The following is a 17,415-nucleotide window of genomic DNA, read 5'->3' as shown; positions in this document are numbered from 1 at the left end:
CATCCATATTTAAGGGCATTTTGTTCACCTATCACTGTACTCTGACATGTCTTTGTGCTTTTAAATGAGAGTATTTATTCCATCCTCTATCCAGTGCCATTTGAAAAGCGATTATATAATAAGTGTAGTACAAAAGTAAGTCAGGAAACAGGGGACCTGAGATCAGGACTGAGTCCAGCCCCTTGCTTCTTAGGCTGGCAGGACATGGGATCACGGCTGAAACAGGATGTTTAGCCCATATGGAAGAAGGACTGCCTTTAATTGCTCTTCAATTCCCTCTCCTGGCCAACCCTTGGAGCAACGTTGATGAAGTCCAGACAAAACCACACTCAGAATTCTTTGGCCGTAGAAAGGATTATCATGGCATGGACTTTGGAGATGGAAGGGAACATCCTGGAGAACTTCCTAAAGGATATAAAATAAAATGTTAATGGTCCAGCCTTTCAATTTTCCTGAGAGCACAGGATAAGAAATATTATTACTTTTGTAATTTATCTCCTCTGATTTGTTGTATAATAGGATGGTATGAGATTTAAAGACAGACCTTTAACTTTCACTTTCCACCCTCCTCCCACTTCCTAAAGTCCACCTTTCTCAGGCCCAGATCCCATGAAGACCTATAACATCATATTAAGGGGGATTGACATGATTGAATTTCCAAAGAAGATTGCCAAAAATGCTGCTAATTTAATTAAAAAACTATGCAGGTAAATACTTTAAATATAATAACCTTTATCTTATGAGTAAAGAAATATGTCTTTCTGAAAAAACATTATTAAACAACTTTGTCACTCTCTTTATAGGGACAATCCATCAGAAAGGTTAGGGAACTTGAAAAATGGAGTAAAAGATATCCAAAAGCACAAGTAAGTGTGTTTCACAACTCAATTAATTACTTTCATATGGAAAAATTGTTCATTTCAGACACAAAACACTTCTGATAACATTTCTCTTCTAACTGGTTCTTTGGATGTTAGGTTATTTTACATTATGTCAGCAGTCTTTTCATATTTTGGAGTCTATTCTAGCCTTCCTTACATGGCAAATAGGGTGGTATGTTAAGTGAAAGAGCTTTTTTCCTTAAATTTGCATCCAAATGGCATTTTGCAATATGGAAAATTAAGTCACCATCAATTTATTTTTAACCCCCTTGTATATGCCACCAGTTTCCAAAGACATCTTTTGCTTTTTAACTGTGCCTCTGCCCCTGTGGTTAAGCCTATAGTTCCTGTTGATCCTATTCCATTGGCACTGATAGTATAGAGCCTCTGACTGATATTTCACTTGCTCTTCTTGGTCTCAGTAGTTCAGTCATGGGCGCAGTCTCCACTCTGCTTGACATATCAATAGCAGGTAAAACAGAGCAGGGAGTGCCAGCATCTATTGGAAGGAAAAAATGTGCCTTTCCACTCTGCCCTGTGAAAGTGGTATGAGTCCTTCACTGCTTCCGCCTTGCTCCAAGAGGGTAGCCCCGTAGACAGTTCTCCCCCACCTCATCCCCAGTCAGTTTAGCTGTGCTGGCCACTATTTTGGGTGGTGGAGCCAAGACTCTACCCACTCTCTGTTTAACTGTTTGAGCAACCCCTTACTCCTATGCAACCTGACCTAAGGTCTGTGGAGGCCACACAAAGGCCTGGGGACAGTGCTGTGCTACTTTCCCTTATAATCTGTGCAGGCCTGCAGCCTGAGCTACAGTCTTGCTCAGAGGATCTGAATAAAGAACTTTGGGAGTGTGGGACCCACAAAGACCCTGCAGGAAGTAAGAAGAAGATGTCAGGACACCTGTAGTGAAGACTGGCTAGGTCACACCCTTAGCAGTCAGGAGGATGTCACCTAGTGCACTTTTCAAGTCATGTGTAACTTACGCCACCCTTTACATCACCATGAGATTTCTGCGCATATTTTGGTTTGCATAAAGAAAAACTTCAAAAATGTATTTCTTAAAATCAACAGAAAAATTATGATGACTATAAATCAGATGATCTGAAGAAACTGCATGTAGGAATTAAAAATCTGTTTTAAGCTATTTGAATCATGTTATGTGTGTTACAGTGATATTTGAGCTGTATATCTAACATCTTGATTTGTCCTAACATTATCCCCTTTCTAGATGGTTTGAGGGCTTTAACTGGGAAGGGTTAAGAAAAGGTACATTGACACCTCCTATAGTACCAAGTGTAAGTACACTTCTTACTTTTGTCCTTGCCAGTCAATCAGGAACGGTTTCCTCTGTGTCATTTGTGTAAAGTTCCAGTATACCTATACCTTAGTAAAGGTAATAGTAGCACGCAGCGAAACTTGTCTGAAGATACTTACCAAAGACCAGTAAAAAATAGATCACTTATGACAGATTTTCTTTTATTAATGTCAAATACATTTTGTCTTGTGGCTGAGTCTTCATCGGGAGGCCCTGTGATTAAATGTTCTTTCCAGCAGCTGAAGTGGGGTGAGCCTGTCACTAATGACTTCTTCTTTCTCTTTGCCTCTTCTCCTTCTGCACCACAGGGTTTTTGATCTCTCAATATTTCCTATCTTTTTTCTCTCTGTTCTGTCTTTTTTTCTTTCTTTTTGCTCTTCTCTTCTTTTGGGCTTTCCTCTGTGCACTATTTCCCCTTCCATCCCTCTTTGTGCCTCTTCTCCTTTTTTCAGCCATCATATACTATGTAAAGAACTTGTAGACAAGTCAGTTACAGTTAACTGGGAAAGGACTCGAGAGAAAACAGGCTACAACACAAGTTAGTTTCGTTTTACAGCAGAGCTCTTAGGCTGATGCCTTTCTGGGAGCTCTTTACGCACAGAGCCTGAAGGGAAACTGAATATTCAATTTAATCCTTTTCCCATTCTTCATCTTCAACAACATCAGCATCAAAGTGAAATTTAACAATCTTATTTAATTGCACTTTGCTACTCACTTCACCCACAGAGTTGGGCAGCACAGATACATCAGCAGATGTCATGATCATTGTACAAGGCTGTATGACTCTACTTCAGTGCCAAGTTGTTCCTTCTCTTAACGGTGACAGAGCAGAAGAATCCTGTGCCCTCCCCTCTCTGTATGAGATGGGGAAGATGCAGTCACTCAGTGACTGAAAGGAGTCTGTACCCCCCAAAAAAGGTTCAGAGTAAGGGGCACTGCCAGTAATGTTTAAAATAATATTTATGAACATAAGAACGGCCATACTGGGTTAGACCAAAGGTCCATCTCGCCCAGTATCCTGTCTTCCGACATTGCCAATGCCAGGTGCCCAGAGGGTATGAACAGAATAGGTAATCATCAAGTGATCCATGTCCTGTTGCCCATTCCCAGCTTCTGGCAAACAGAGGCTAGGGACACCATCCCTGCCCATCCTGGCTAATAGCCACTGATGGACCTATCCTCCATGAATTTATCTAGTTCTTTTTTGAACCCTTTTAAAGCCTGTATTCTATTTATTTACTTCTTAAAGACAGTAACAGATATTAAAACTGATTCTTCTTTTTAAAAAATCTGCTGTTCATTCTGCTTGTTCACTTTCTCTCAGTATGGCCAATGAAAACAAACTGGTCAATTTCACTTGTTTGTCAATATCTATTTATTTCATATTTGGGCTTATGTGCACTACTAGCAGAATGCTGCAAAGTTTAGGTGGAAACACAAGGAAGTGTTTGTGTTTAAAAATGTTTCTACTGGATTTTTAATTTAAGAGAAACATTTCTACAGTTTTGTAAATATTTGCTTATGTAAAATGTGTATATATATTTGTGCTAAATCTGACTTGACAATCTGTCTTTAACAGTTACTAGTTGCACTGCAAGGGAGCTCACTGTCGATATGATGCTCCATGACGGGGCTTGTTGTGTTCATCACTTATCGCAGGCAGTCCCCTATGAAAGACTGTTGCTAACAAAAAATTTTACTGTACTGTAAAACAATGCATTCCACAGTCTTCAGTTAAACTGTTCACATATCTTTCAGAAGAGTCAGACATATATTTTTTTAAGGATCATAATTCCTTCCAAGATATATTAAGGAGCTAATAAGTATTGATGCAAATGAGGGGCACTTATTAATTTTGGGTTGAACCCTTTCATCCAGTTAAGAGGACATTATGCCATCCAGAACTCAACTATATCCCTTATGTTGTAGCCCTTAGATTGTGGCAGTGCACCCTCCAGATGCTACGTATTCCTGGAGATTTCTTCGCATGAAATCTCTAATTAAAATCTAATTAAAATTAATCTCTAATTAAAAATTAATCTTTAATTCCTGGAAACTCCAGACCAATCCTGAAGGGTTGGCAACCCTAACTTTCAATCAACCTGGAAATTGATGCTGGTGCAAAATGTGGTAGCCTGCTTAGCACGCAATCTTTTGGGAGCACAGTGCCTTGGGATCTGTATTGGCTACCTCTTATTTTCCAAGCAGAGTACAAGTATTGGCTTTGCTTTAGAAATAGCTTGGAACCTGCCCTATTGAGAGACAACCCCTCTCCCTATGCCATACCACCTCAACTGCATCAGTTGAGCTACTTAAAATGGCTCTCCTTTCCTATAAAAGAAGGGGAGCTGTCATTGTGAACTTCTTTGGTGGGCCCTGACCTTTATAATTCACCCCCTCTGTGGTTTAAAATTGGCCTGTCTGTTGGCATACAGAGCATGATGCAAGGTCCATCTTTTTACACTAGATTTTTTGTATGGGAGGAGAATGATAATAACTGGTATTTGTGGGAGTGGTTGGACACTGTTGATATGCTTTGTTTTTATGGGTGTGGAGTACTCTGGGGGTCTTATTTGATGTTACATCTTTGGTTATTTTCTTCATCTGAGGAAACCACTGGATTTTTTTGCACCACCATAGTTTTTTAATTAAATCAAATGCACATAGACATCAGCATAGTCACTTTTTAATTTTTGTTATACATTTCTAAAAAAACCTAAATAAATACCCTAGCAGTGGTAGCTTTTAGATGACAATATTGCCAAGGGACAAATGTATTTGCTCTCCCTTTTCTTTGAGAGCTTTTACTAGTCATATTTAACTAGTGAGCTTTTCCACAGATAAAATGTATTAGTTTAGTGAATGATGTTGAAAGAGCATTGTTTTGAGATAGGAAAATGGTCTTCCTAAAGGTCCCTAAACAAAGGTTTTGTTAAAATCAAAAGCAACTGATGTAAACACATTAACTGTTCATTTGATAGGTTGCATCTCCGACAGACACAAGCAATTTCGACAGTTTCCCTGAGGACAATGATGAACCGCCACCTGATGACAACTCAGGATGGGATATAGACTTTTAATGTATTTCTCTTACCTGCTTCTGCCTTGCTGAAGACAGCTTCCTGAGACACGGCTGCCAGCAAAACTGAAGGAATTGGGGAGGATTAGTGCTCGGGGTCACCATGATGCCTTGATTGATGCTGCTACAGTAACTACAGTGGCATTAGGACTTATTGCTTAGATGACAATAGTGCTCTTCACGTTTTATGTTTGAACTTAAAATAGCAGTTGACATGGTGGTCCTGAAGCAAGCCTTTTCACCAGTAAAGAAATATGTTTTCTATCACTGCAATTATCTTGCTATGCTCTAATTATAATTTGAAAGATAATAGTGTAAGATACACTTAAAGCCAGTATTTTACAGCTAGAATTATCAGTAGGATCAAATAGTAACTTATTATGTACTATAGTTATCTATGGTACGGAATGTGGGGTACTCCCACACTTCAGAGTGAGTTTGTAGGGTCTTTTACTGCAGGCCACTGTGAATACAAAGGAGGACCACAAAACAATTGGTCAATGAGTTCATGTCAAAGCAGTGCTAAAAGTTGTCCTTTTTTCAAGCAGTGTTCATGACAAGACTGAATGTTACCTTTCCTTTCTCTTTCTGACAGATTTTTTAAACTGATACAACAAAAGCACAACTGCTACAGATTCTGTTGAGAACTGTTAAGGCAGGTATGGGTCGGTTTTCGCATACAACTGAGAACATGATGTAACAAACTTTTTTTTTTCCTTTTGGTACAATAAATATTTGCATGAAAAAATCATTATTATTCATTCTACATATTAAAAAACTGTGCTTAAATAACGGTCCTAGAAATAGAATGACAACAACCGACTGGTCTTATTAATTATTAGAAATAAAGACTGATCTTAAAATAACCCTTAGCTTTTAGAGCCCAAGGAGGAAAATCTAAGACCCGTAACATACTGTATAGGTGCTATGTACGTCTTTCATCTGTGAATATAAATGTTCAACAGTCAATAAGCATTTCAGAGATATGTAGCAAGAGACATCATCTTTAGTGATGCTCTAAAAACAGAGAATCCTTTAAGTCTCCACATTTGCATCTTCTCTGCTTTTACTCTGCAGTATTTGGGAGCCATCATAGTATTCTTACTTTTCCTGCTTCTTTAACAATATATCAATACCGAGGGCAGTTTGCAGATGACCTGGCTATATTTTTAGCACTATATTTCAAAATGTAACTAAACCAACGTTTTCAGTTACAACATAGTATTATAACAATGAATCCTAATACTCTGCCTGGAGTAATGGATGGGATCTGATGGCAGACCACATAAGTGGAAAACTAATGTGAGAGCAACACAGGTCTACTGTATTTGTGAGAGATCTGCTGGCATGTATATTTGGGGTACACAGACACTTCAGTGATTATACTGAGGTGCTGCAATGGCTATAGAATTAAGCCACCACAAACTGCTATAAAAAAGACAAGGGAAAAGGATACTATAGGCCTAAATTCTTTTCTCACTTCAACTGCTTTTACATCACTGTAACTCCAGGACATCAGTGGAGTCAATCCTGATTTACAATGATGTGAGAAAAAAATCAAACCTTATTTGCCAACTAATCAGAGATGTGTTAGATTGAATGTAAGTTTACCCCCTCACACTTATAAGAGGCATTAGTTTTCAGAATTTGCAATAGATTTTACCAGGGCCCCATTATATTCATTGGAGCAGCATATGATGCCACATCTGATTATACCATGCTATAGAGTCAAAATATGTGACTTAATTTGTTGTGCTCCAACACATTATATATGTATTGAAGTCGTTAAAAGATCAACATTTCCCACATTTGGTACCACACAGTTATTATGGATATCTCCTGTTCTAAATTTACGGGAAGACTATGGTAATCCCAAATAACACTGTGCGGTAACTGTTAGCAGATGTTAGTTTTTTGTGGTGACCACTGTACGTGTCCTAATACATAAGCATATTAATAGCATACATGATTTTTCAAAGCATGGAAATTTAGGATCTGATCTTATCCCATTGAAATCAATAGAAGTTTCACTACTGACTTCAACAGGAGCAGGCCCCTGTGAAGATTTTTGGCATTTTTGTCTTTACCTTTGAATACAGAAGAAGCAAATAGTAGGGGATTTATCAATAATAGAATGCCTACCATGAATACATTTTAGCAGGTTTCCATAGTCATAAGGACATACATTGGTTTAATAAAGCATTTTAAGGATAACATTTTCAAAGTAGAATAATAAATATACCAACATCATGTCTACAATTTGCCAGCAGACTAGAAAGCCTCACTTACCGCAGTTTCCTTTAACTAACCTATTTAATTTATTTTTACAGTTACATATAGTAGGATGAGGCAATATCAGCAGCACAACATAACTGCAAATTACTTCTGCTATTCATTAATCATGTGTGGCATTGCATTAAGGTTTGTACACTCTGAAGCAATCATAAAAATAATAATAATTACATCTACCAGGAACTACTTGTATACAACAAGTATACCATATACTTAATTTTAAACATTTAACTTAGGGATTTAAAATACTGTCCGAAAGCAGACACTAGATACTAGGGCTAAAACAGTCTCATAGTCATCTTAGTAAAAAAAAAAAAGTGTATTCACCTTATTTCTGCATTAAAACTGGATCCCTTCACCCCCATTGTCTGACATGGAGTGATGTGGCCATATTGGACAGTGAAACTTGTTTAATTTGTTAACTGACTTTCTTGTTATACATAAGGACATGAAGAACAAGGGTTTATCATCTCTCTCAATTTTAAATAGTCATTATGGTATGAGTACTTGGCATTCAACTATCAGTTACAATGAACTGAAGAATTGCCAAGAGAAAAGAGCATCACAATATTTTTTGGGTGAACTGAAAACAATACAGGAAGAATGTTTCAAAATGAGCTTGTTATCAATTACTTTTGTTTGTTCCTATCAGTTTTGTCCTTGTGCCACATACAATAATATCCAAATCCTATGGCATGCTGTGTATTAATACAAATTTATTTTGATATAAATCTTCACTCAACTTTCATCTTCTTTACCAAGTATATTTTAAATAACTTAAATTATCATATGTATATGAATAACCCCTTCATTTATAATTAATATATTTGATTTACATATATACATTCACATAAATTGATTGCCTCAGTATTTCCACTTGCCTTTTTTTCTTTATGCCTCCTTTATCATGTATGGAAAGATGATGTATTTACATAAGGAGAAATCAGCTACCATATTTAAAACAAGTGTGTTAGCATTGGGTTCATAAGATACAGATGATCTGTAGCTCATTACACTGCTGCATTATTCATAAAAAAAACCCTCTTATTTAACAATAGGACCATAAGCAAATATTTATGTAAATAGATATTCTTCGTGTTGATATTTTGTGGTACTCATATAACTTTTTATTTGGAGTTCCATGGCATTATTACTTCATTTTTCTTATTTGTAATGTAATGTTTTAGATCAAAGTAAACTTGAATTAATGTCATAATTGTCAGTATTATTGAACTTTGTCAACTGTACTCTTATTCATCTGTTCCATAGTTTAGAACATGACCTAGCTATTTGGCATTGTTGCAAGTGCCTTAAATTCATGGCATCCTATAAAAATACAAATTTGGTGTTATGCTGCATGACAAAGACAAACACACCTCAAAATGTTGTCCTTTCTTAGCTTGCTGCGTTTTACAGTTCTTTCTGCTAACAATTTATAAGCCTTTATTATATAATATTGAAGAATTACAGAAATGATGAAGTTGTTCTCTTATTTCTGTTAAATGTACCAGAGCTGTGAATCTGTTAATGAGATACAGCGTCATTTCTGTGAAATGTATAAATGTACGTGCAGGTCAAATTAATATATGACATACTATCAGTCTGTATACAGGTATTCCTGTTTTGCTAAGCTGTGCAGATTTAAAAAACTATAGTGCAGTAAAGTTCTAACATATCGTATTTTATAAATTCCATTACAAATGTTCCACACAGACAAATGATTAGCAATTAACTGTAATTTACACCAAACAAAATCACATCTCAACGTGAAACCAATGACTACAAAAGAAATATCTTGTTGCACCACTCAACAAAACAGGATCAGTGCTTTATATGAGCTCTTGTATATGCAAATCATTTCTGAGGCAAGCTCTCAACACACCTAGAAAGCTAAATATTGAAAGTATGTTATTAGTTCTCTTCTTCCATAACTGTCTACTACATAAATAGACATAGTACTGAGACTTTGACAATTTCTCAAATGTTTCAGGCTTTACTAGCAAAGGGAAATTTCATTCAGAGTTGCCTACCATACTTATTCCAATGTATGCTGTTTTTACACTGGTTGTTTCTTTTGTATTCTTATGGCTATAATTCTTTGGTTTTCTTCTTACAATGGATTCTACATGAAAGAGTTTTTTGTTTGTCAAAATACAATGTCTGTCATCAAATGGTCATTGACCAGTTGCACTCTTTTGATGTAGATTTAAGAACTTTTTTTCATAAACTTAACTGCTTTTGTTTTGCTCTGTATTTTCCCTGCAGCTGTAATTGCTGAGTGCCTGTTGTATACTTTATAGAGTTGAAATAAAAATAATTACTTTTGAACATTGTTTTGATGTGCTCTGCGATGTCAGATTTCTAGTTTTGTACAAGTTGTACTTCAAATCAGAATCTAATCATATTTTATTATATTTTATGATGATACATGCTGACACATGATCTAACAATTGTTAGAAAGTACTTCTAGACTGAGTACTCTTAAAGCATTAATGCAGTCATGTCCTTATCTAAAACAGACACAAGGTGACCATGCTGAAGAGGCGAGATTTCCATGGTGACTGAAGTGTGATGTTTCATTTGAATATCACAGATATGTTAGATGGCATACTTGAATGTATTTATGGTACCATCTATTTATGTGTGTGTACAATTATTAGAGGTTGTAAAAGAATTATGTACCTCTACTGTTATATCTGTGTTTCTCTGTTTACATAAATATATATGTAACATACATACTGAAAACAAATATACTTCCAAAAAAAGTAAACTGAATCCCGAAGAATACTGTTTGACCATAAATAGTACATGTGCTACGAAAATGAAAACAGATGGATGATGATAAAACAAAAAGTAGTCTGTTATGGCTATCCCTTATCCCTGTCATGTCTAGAGATAGTGACTGACCAACCGTGGACAATATGCCAGGAAAATGTGGATTACTTCAAGCCTACCCACAGACAACGTTGTAATGTAGGTCTCAGCTTTGTAATTAGAAAGCCACATGAGTTCTGCAATGCTGAGTCAGCGGTGCTGGAACAGCAGCACCCCCTGTCTTGAAGTTGTTTCCATCATATATAGGATTTACAGTTTTGTTCAATGGCTTTCAGCACCCCCACTATATAAACTGTTCCAATGCCACCGTGCTCAGGATATGAGACGTTACTGCCTGATCTCATCATCTCAGTAGTAAATGTGGATCTTGCACAATAGCAAGATTAGGGCCTGAGTTTGTGTGCTAAAAGCTCAATGTGTACAATAGCTGCCCTTCCCTACTGAGCAACTCATTTAAGCATCTGTGTAAATCCCACTGAAATAAAAGTCAAGCAGATGCTTAAATGCTTTGCAGCAAATATTGAAGGAAGTGAAATAAAGATCCAAGTAAGAGAAACTATCCTTCAGCCCCCCAGTAAGGAAAGCCTCCCTTGAAACTTGATATATGGGGAGATACTGAGAAAATATCATAACTGTTTTCAGGATCTGGTTATTACAAATGTTGCAGTTTGTAGACAGATAAAAATGGCCCTATTTGAAAGGATCTAAATAGCTCAAGTAATTTACAAAATTAATGAAGTACCCCAACAGTCCTATAGGCTAGAAAAGAGATACTGTACACAGGGATCACTTCATGCACTACTGACATGCAGCTACATCTGAGGTAGAATGCAACAGCTGCTTTACAGTAACAGTTTAGGAAATGTAAAGATGAATTCAGTTGAAAATTACAAAGACAATTTAGTGTCATCACATAATTACCAGAATCAGATTTTGGCCAGAACTGATGTTAGCTATTCTATGCTAAAAATAACATGAAGTCATGGGTTCTCTAATGACTATACAAATGTAAAGATCATGGTTTCACATCTCATCTGAGAAACAGCGGCACAATACCTAAAACACCATGCTCCAACAATGTTTCATCACTGATTCAAAGAGAAGTGTCTTGCCTACACCACTTCCTGCAACACCTGATGTGTTCTTTGAAGGATGCCCATCCAATTACTGACCTGGCCTGATCCTGCTTTGCTTACAAGATCTGACAGTACCCTAGCACAAGGTAACAAGAGTATCAATAACACTGTATGTGGGTGGTCAATACTGTAGTTCTAATTAAAGGGTTGTATCTTCTGAAGTAAACACCCAAGCCTTAAGGGAATTAGCATTTATGATCTGCAAAGCTTTGATGAAGATGGTATAGTTGCAGTATTTTTTTAACCTCATTTTACTTTCAAAACAATCTTTTAATACCATTTTCATGCTGATGATAGTTTAATGATATTTTTATCTAACCTTAGTAAAGGAAATGAATAAAATGAATAAACTGCACTCCCTGTAAATAGAGAAAGTCTGTTCAAAGGAATGAGAATGAATTAAGTAAATTGGCCAGGTGGAAGGAAAATAAATACCTGCTGGAGCCTCCCACCCACAGCCACTAATGCATTTTATGCCACCACCATTGTGATATATCATTCTGTTTTAACAGACATCTGCCTGCATCACATTAAAGATGTCACTCCTTTTTATAGCTTGGAGTAATTCCCATAATAAAGCCCATCCAGCTTCAGATGAAATCAAGAGGAATTTTGCAGTTGACTTTAATAGGAGTGGAGTCAGGCCCTAAGAGACTTACATTATAGCAACAATGCCACTCTTGAGCAATGTTATTGCATGGTTTTCCAAGTTCAAGTTTCAGAAGCAAAATAAATTCTCAGTAAAAAAATCTATTCTCTTATATTCACACAAATTAAATGCCATCAGTTAATCACCCAAATGCAAGCACTTTTCTACTCTTCTACAATCTGCCTACTGATAGGGGGAAAAAGGGATCTCAGATCGAAATTCACTCTGGATAGAGGAGACAACTATCCCATGAGGAATAGTTATAGAAAGTGGTTTTTCACTACCTAGCTCCTCTTTTTTCCCCTCAGGAAAGTTGTCATTATATGAAGCTTATGAAAAACCTCCTGTGTACCAAAGGTCCTGAGCCTTCACATCTCTCGAGATACTCTGGAAAGTTAGGTACTATCCCCAAGTCACTGTACATTAGTGTCAGGAGAAACCATGTGCAGTACTGTTCTGAGGAATGGAACCCACAATTACTAGATCCATAACATTATTGCTGCTATCCTCAAGACAGAGTTTATGGATTATAGCATAAAACAGTAAGTATTTAAATCCCTAATTTCCCCAGCCCTTGTGGTTCTCAAGTTCCATATTGGATTCTTTCTCCTTCTCTGCCAATGGAATGAATTATGGTAATAAAGTCTCCTTGTTACTTAGGAACTCTCAATCCCAACTCATTAGAGAATGCCTAACCTCCAGCAACTGGACAAGAGCCACACAAAGAGGGTCCCAGGTAACCAGCTGCAGTATTTTTTGGCCTCATTTTACTTTCAAAACCATTGTCATGCTGATGATAGTTTCAGCTGACTAGTTTGTTATAACTGTCTGCCAGGCTTCCCCTACAAAATTATCAGATTTAGCTACATTATTTTTTCCTCATTCCTCCCTCTATTGGGTGGAAATGCCTGACTAACAATTTAAGATCATTCCTCCTATTTTTTCAAATGCTTTCAAGGTGTATTGTTGTTTAGTGAGGTAATACTCAAATTTTAGAGTGGAGATGCCCTCAGTGTCCGTACCAGGTTTACAATGGCGCCAGGCCCACATTTGGAAGGGGCCCATAATGACTATTTGGAGGCCCACAAAGGGTTAATCCAGCCCTGGCCAAGCCAAGCAATGTGCTGCAAGGTGTGCTCGGAGCTGTAGTTCGCGTGAAGCTGCCTTCCACCGGGGCCCTTGGACCTGCGCTGCCAGCAACACTAGTAGTCCCATAATGCCCAACACCATCCTGTGAGCTGCCCCAGTTGAAGTGAGTGGCAGGAATGGACAAAAGGGAAAAAAAAAGGAAATGGTGCAGGGGGAGGGTTCCCGGTGCTGGGGTACTGATCCTGCCACACCGCCCTCCCCATGGGGCACAAGCTCCTCACCCCCCCCCCACCTCCAAGTCTCCCCCGCTCTCCAGGGTAGCAGCAGCAGTGCTGTGACTCCCAGCATGTGGCCCCCAGCAACCCTGATGCCCAGCCGTGGGCTCCTGGGCACCGTCTTGACCCTGCAGCTTCAGCCCAGGTGTGTGTGTGTGTGTCCTCAGCCGCCATTGGGGGGGCAGTGTGGGGGAGGCTGGTTCTCTGTGTCCCTCAGAGCTGGGGGGCGGTGACAGTGGGGCTGGCTGCCACCACCCCCCGCCACTGAGAATGCCCAGAAACTTCTCCCCTGCACTCCGGGGAGGGATAGAGCGCAGTTTGGGGGCAAGGGGCAGTTGTGGGGCAAGTCCAAGAGTGACGGGAGAGCCAGCGGTGACTCCTTGGGAAGGGGGTAGGAAAAGCAGGGTGTGAAGATGGGGGTTTGGTGTGGAGGGGCAGAGGGAGAGGAGTCTGAGATGAAGGTGGGGGTTGGGGGCTGTATGTGGGAGCAGAGGGAGGGAGGGGAGTCTCGGCTGAAGGTGGGGTTGGCTCAGGGGGCAGTAGAAGGGAGGGAGACAGCCCTGGGGTGAAAGTGGGGGGTTGACAATAGCAGGGTGATTAAGGAGAGCCCTTGTTTGAAAGTGGGGGTTAATTGTGTGTGGGAGGACAGTAGGAGGCATGGGGAGAGCCCAGGTGTGAAAGTTGGGGTAGGGGCTTAAGGCTGGATTGTGTTGGTAAATTGTAAGTGTGTGTGTACCTGTCTGTCTGTCTGACCCTTTCTCCCTGCAAAAGACAGGCACCAGCAATTTTCCTCCTCACACTCCAGCACAGTAACTTTTCTGTTTAAAGTCATGAGGGATGGTGAGGCAAAGGGAGAAATAGACTAAAGAAACTATTTTTTTAATATTTAAACATTACTGCATCAAAGTAGAAAATCCAGCTTTCAAAAAATGGATTTGCGAAACATAACTGTAGATAGAGGAAGTGGTGGGGAGATGCAGGTGCAACTCCACTGACTGCTACATCCAGGCTTTATATGGCTCATAACTGTGCTAAGTGAAGACTTGTGTTCAGGTCCCCAAGCAGGCCCTGAGCATTTAAACAAAAAAGACAAAAGCCCTCCGACACAAGTAAACCAAAATCAAGAATATTCTGGGTATACTGATGATTGCCTACTTTGTTCTCTGTGGGCTGGGTGGAGGTTTCAATCAACCATAGCTTCAAATATCTTACTTTGTTTTTGAATAAATGTTTTCATCCCCATCCCAGCAGTCCCATGACACCAGTGGTGCCGTCGGGCTCACTATATGGGAGCCCACAACGATGTTTGGCGCCGGGCCCCCAAAAGGTTAATCCGGCCCGGCCCAGCCTTTTGTAGGTGCTTTGCAAACTGACCCTGAGCGACCACAGGAGGGCGCTGAGCGCGTTACTTTTCACTGTCCCCTGCCGGACAAGGCCCCGCAAGTCCCCAGGAAACGCTTCAAGCCAATCCGCCCCTTCCCGTCTCATGCAGGCAGAGGGCTGTGGGGCTCTTTGGCCGGCCGGCCGGCCGGAGACTCGCACTACAAGCCAACAGCGCGCACTGTCGTGTGAATGGATTTGCGGCCAGGCAGACGCTGCCCCAGGCTGTGCTGCTGAGCACAGTGGCTGCGCAAAACCCCAGCGAACGGACTGTTTGGGGCCTCGCCATCCAGGCTCACGGCTGATTAAGACCTGGGATCCCCGGCGCCTTTGATCTCCGCTTATCAAAGCGAGCGCTCAGCAAGCTTCGCTTGACACGCTGAGCAAACACAGCCCCGGCCCCAGGGACGGCGCTGAGCCCTGTCAGCTGCCGAGCCAGTGAGCCGGACGCGGCGTGGTGCGGGGAGCCCGGCAAGCCGGGTCCCCCCGCAGCCCCAGCCCGCGGGGCCCAGAGGGCTGCGAACCAGCCCCACCCTCAGGGCGGGAGGAGACACACGGGGCCTGGGGGGGCCACTGGCCCGTGTCCAATCGCAGCGGACGCGGCGCCATGCGGGGGGTGGGGGGGCTGCTCTAGGCTGTGTGTAACGTGCAGGCTGGCACGGCGCCGACCCTGCAGCGCTGCGCAACGTGGAGGCTGGCACAGTTCCGTATTAAGGAAGCGCGAGTGGGGGAAGATTAGCCGGGCACGTTGCTGACGTTCAAGCCCATGGCCGGAGCCTGTGCAGCGCAGCCCGCTCGCTTCCAGCGCTCCTAGGTACCCAGCGCGCCTCTTCTGGAGCACGTGCTGGGCAGCCCGAGCGGCGAGCTCTGCTTTTAGGTAACCGAGGGGCTGACTAGCTTGATTTAGAGCCAACTGTTACAGCCCTGCGGAGCCACAGGACTGGGAGTCTTACGGGCAGTGCGGCAGGCTGGCCCCAGGGAAATACTGCGCTAAATGAGAGCAGAGAGGCGGGAATACCCGCCTTTTAATGGGTGAGAGCGCGCAGCCAGGGCCGGGCATAAATGATGCTGGGAATAAAGTGATAACTCTGTGTTTTCTTGGGAACTGATTTTACTGTTTGAGGCCTTAAAGGTTCCTAAGGGCTCAGCTAACCATGTTGACTAATACAGCAGCTAACAGTCCACATTAACTGAGTCCTGCAGTGGGAGCCCACCTAACCTATACAGAGGTGAGTCACATCTTTTCAGACCTCAGCACCATGGTTTCCCTGGGTGCGCCATTATAAAACAATACATAACCTGCCACATAGGCAGTTAGACACCAAAACCCAGAGCTGAAGAAGGGCTCTGTGTAATATGTGTGTATACGCCAAAACTTGTCTCTTGCACCTTCTTGGTCCAATAGAAGATACTCCCTCACCCACCTTGTCTCGCTCATAGCCAGGGACCCACACAGCTACAACAACATTTGCAAAAAAGTGGTCGTCAGACATGGCCCTCCTGCTCAAACAGATTTTATTCCTCATGGCAAAGCCCTAATGAGCTATGCCAAGCCTTTGTTTATTTCCTATTAGCCGAGATAAGCTTGCCTGGAAAGTTTAACCTCACACTACAAGGCCCGATCCTGCCTCTAATTACAGTAGTAACCCTAGATCACTGAACAGTCCCTTTGAAGTCAATGTGCGAGTAAAGGCTACAAATCCAGACCACCGCTTGCATATGCCGCAGTGGGATGATGCAATGTGTTTTTAAAGCACCAAACAGCGCTACTATCCCATTAAGAGCGGAAAGGGGCTGCTTTGGTAGCTCAAAACCTGTCTGGCAGGTGAAAACCTCACAATCCAGGCCTCTAAAATGCGCAACGCCCCCCAAAACCAGAGGGGGCGAGGCAGGCTCGCTCAAGAGCCATTGTTATGAAATCCTGGCCAAATCGTAAGAACAATATACAACCACTTGCTGCTGCGGCTGTTTGACATCCGGCTAGAGCGGGGGGAGCGCGAATAGTCAAGTCGCCCCGTCCCCAGGCGGGGATGCTAAGTCACCTCTTTACAGCAAAGGCTTATTTTGTAACTTCGTCCCTTTGCACTCCCGAGTCAGAATACCCCTTTAACTTATGTGTCTCAAAGTTATGAACCTATTAGTGCTTCCCAGTGCCTAAAAGACAGTTAAAAGGACCGGCAGCCGCGCCTTATCACTACGTGCTAATCAACCTAGGTTTGTTTTAGGAGGCTTCGACCAGATAATTAATTTGGCACACTGTTTTCGGCAGCTTGGCGCTGCACCAGCCTTTGATCTCCGTTGTATGTTTAACCAGCGTCTCCCATTACACTGAGGGGACAAATGCTGCCAGTTGAGGAAAGCATTTGAATAAAGTTAAAACACACCTCTTGAAATGGGGACTTGACAGCTTCGGACTCTACCTCGCCTTCCTACATTTGTACAGGACAAACCATCCTTGAACTAATTTGCAACTAACAGATGCC

The 17,415-nt window shown here is 41.2% G+C and overlaps 1 protein-coding gene across 5 annotated transcripts in view; it reads left to right on the top strand.

Annotated features, from left to right (window-relative positions):
- Positions 1-10,208, top strand: part of PRKG1 (protein kinase cGMP-dependent 1) — an 855,891-nt gene extending 845,683 nt beyond the window's left edge. For all 5 annotated transcript variants that reach the window (XM_007071587.4, XM_007071586.4, XM_043551314.1 and 2 more), the window contains 4 exons: positions 585-707; positions 804-866; positions 2,111-2,177; positions 5,179-10,208. In XM_007071587.4, the coding sequence (XP_007071649.1) occupies positions 585-707; positions 804-866; positions 2,111-2,177; positions 5,179-5,277 (352 nt within the window). In that variant the 3' untranslated portion in view covers positions 5,278-10,208. The remainder of the gene's footprint in view (positions 1-584; positions 708-803; positions 867-2,110; positions 2,178-5,178) is intronic.
- Positions 10,209-17,415: the final 7,207 nt, after the last annotated feature.

Source organism: Chelonia mydas, chromosome 7 (assembly GCF_015237465.2).
Source record: "Chelonia mydas isolate rCheMyd1 chromosome 7, rCheMyd1.pri.v2, whole genome shotgun sequence".
NCBI lineage: Eukaryota > Metazoa > Chordata > Testudines > Cheloniidae > Chelonia > Chelonia mydas.
Note: the sequence above shows the minus strand (reverse complement) of the source record. Positions and strands in the feature narration are given on the sequence as shown.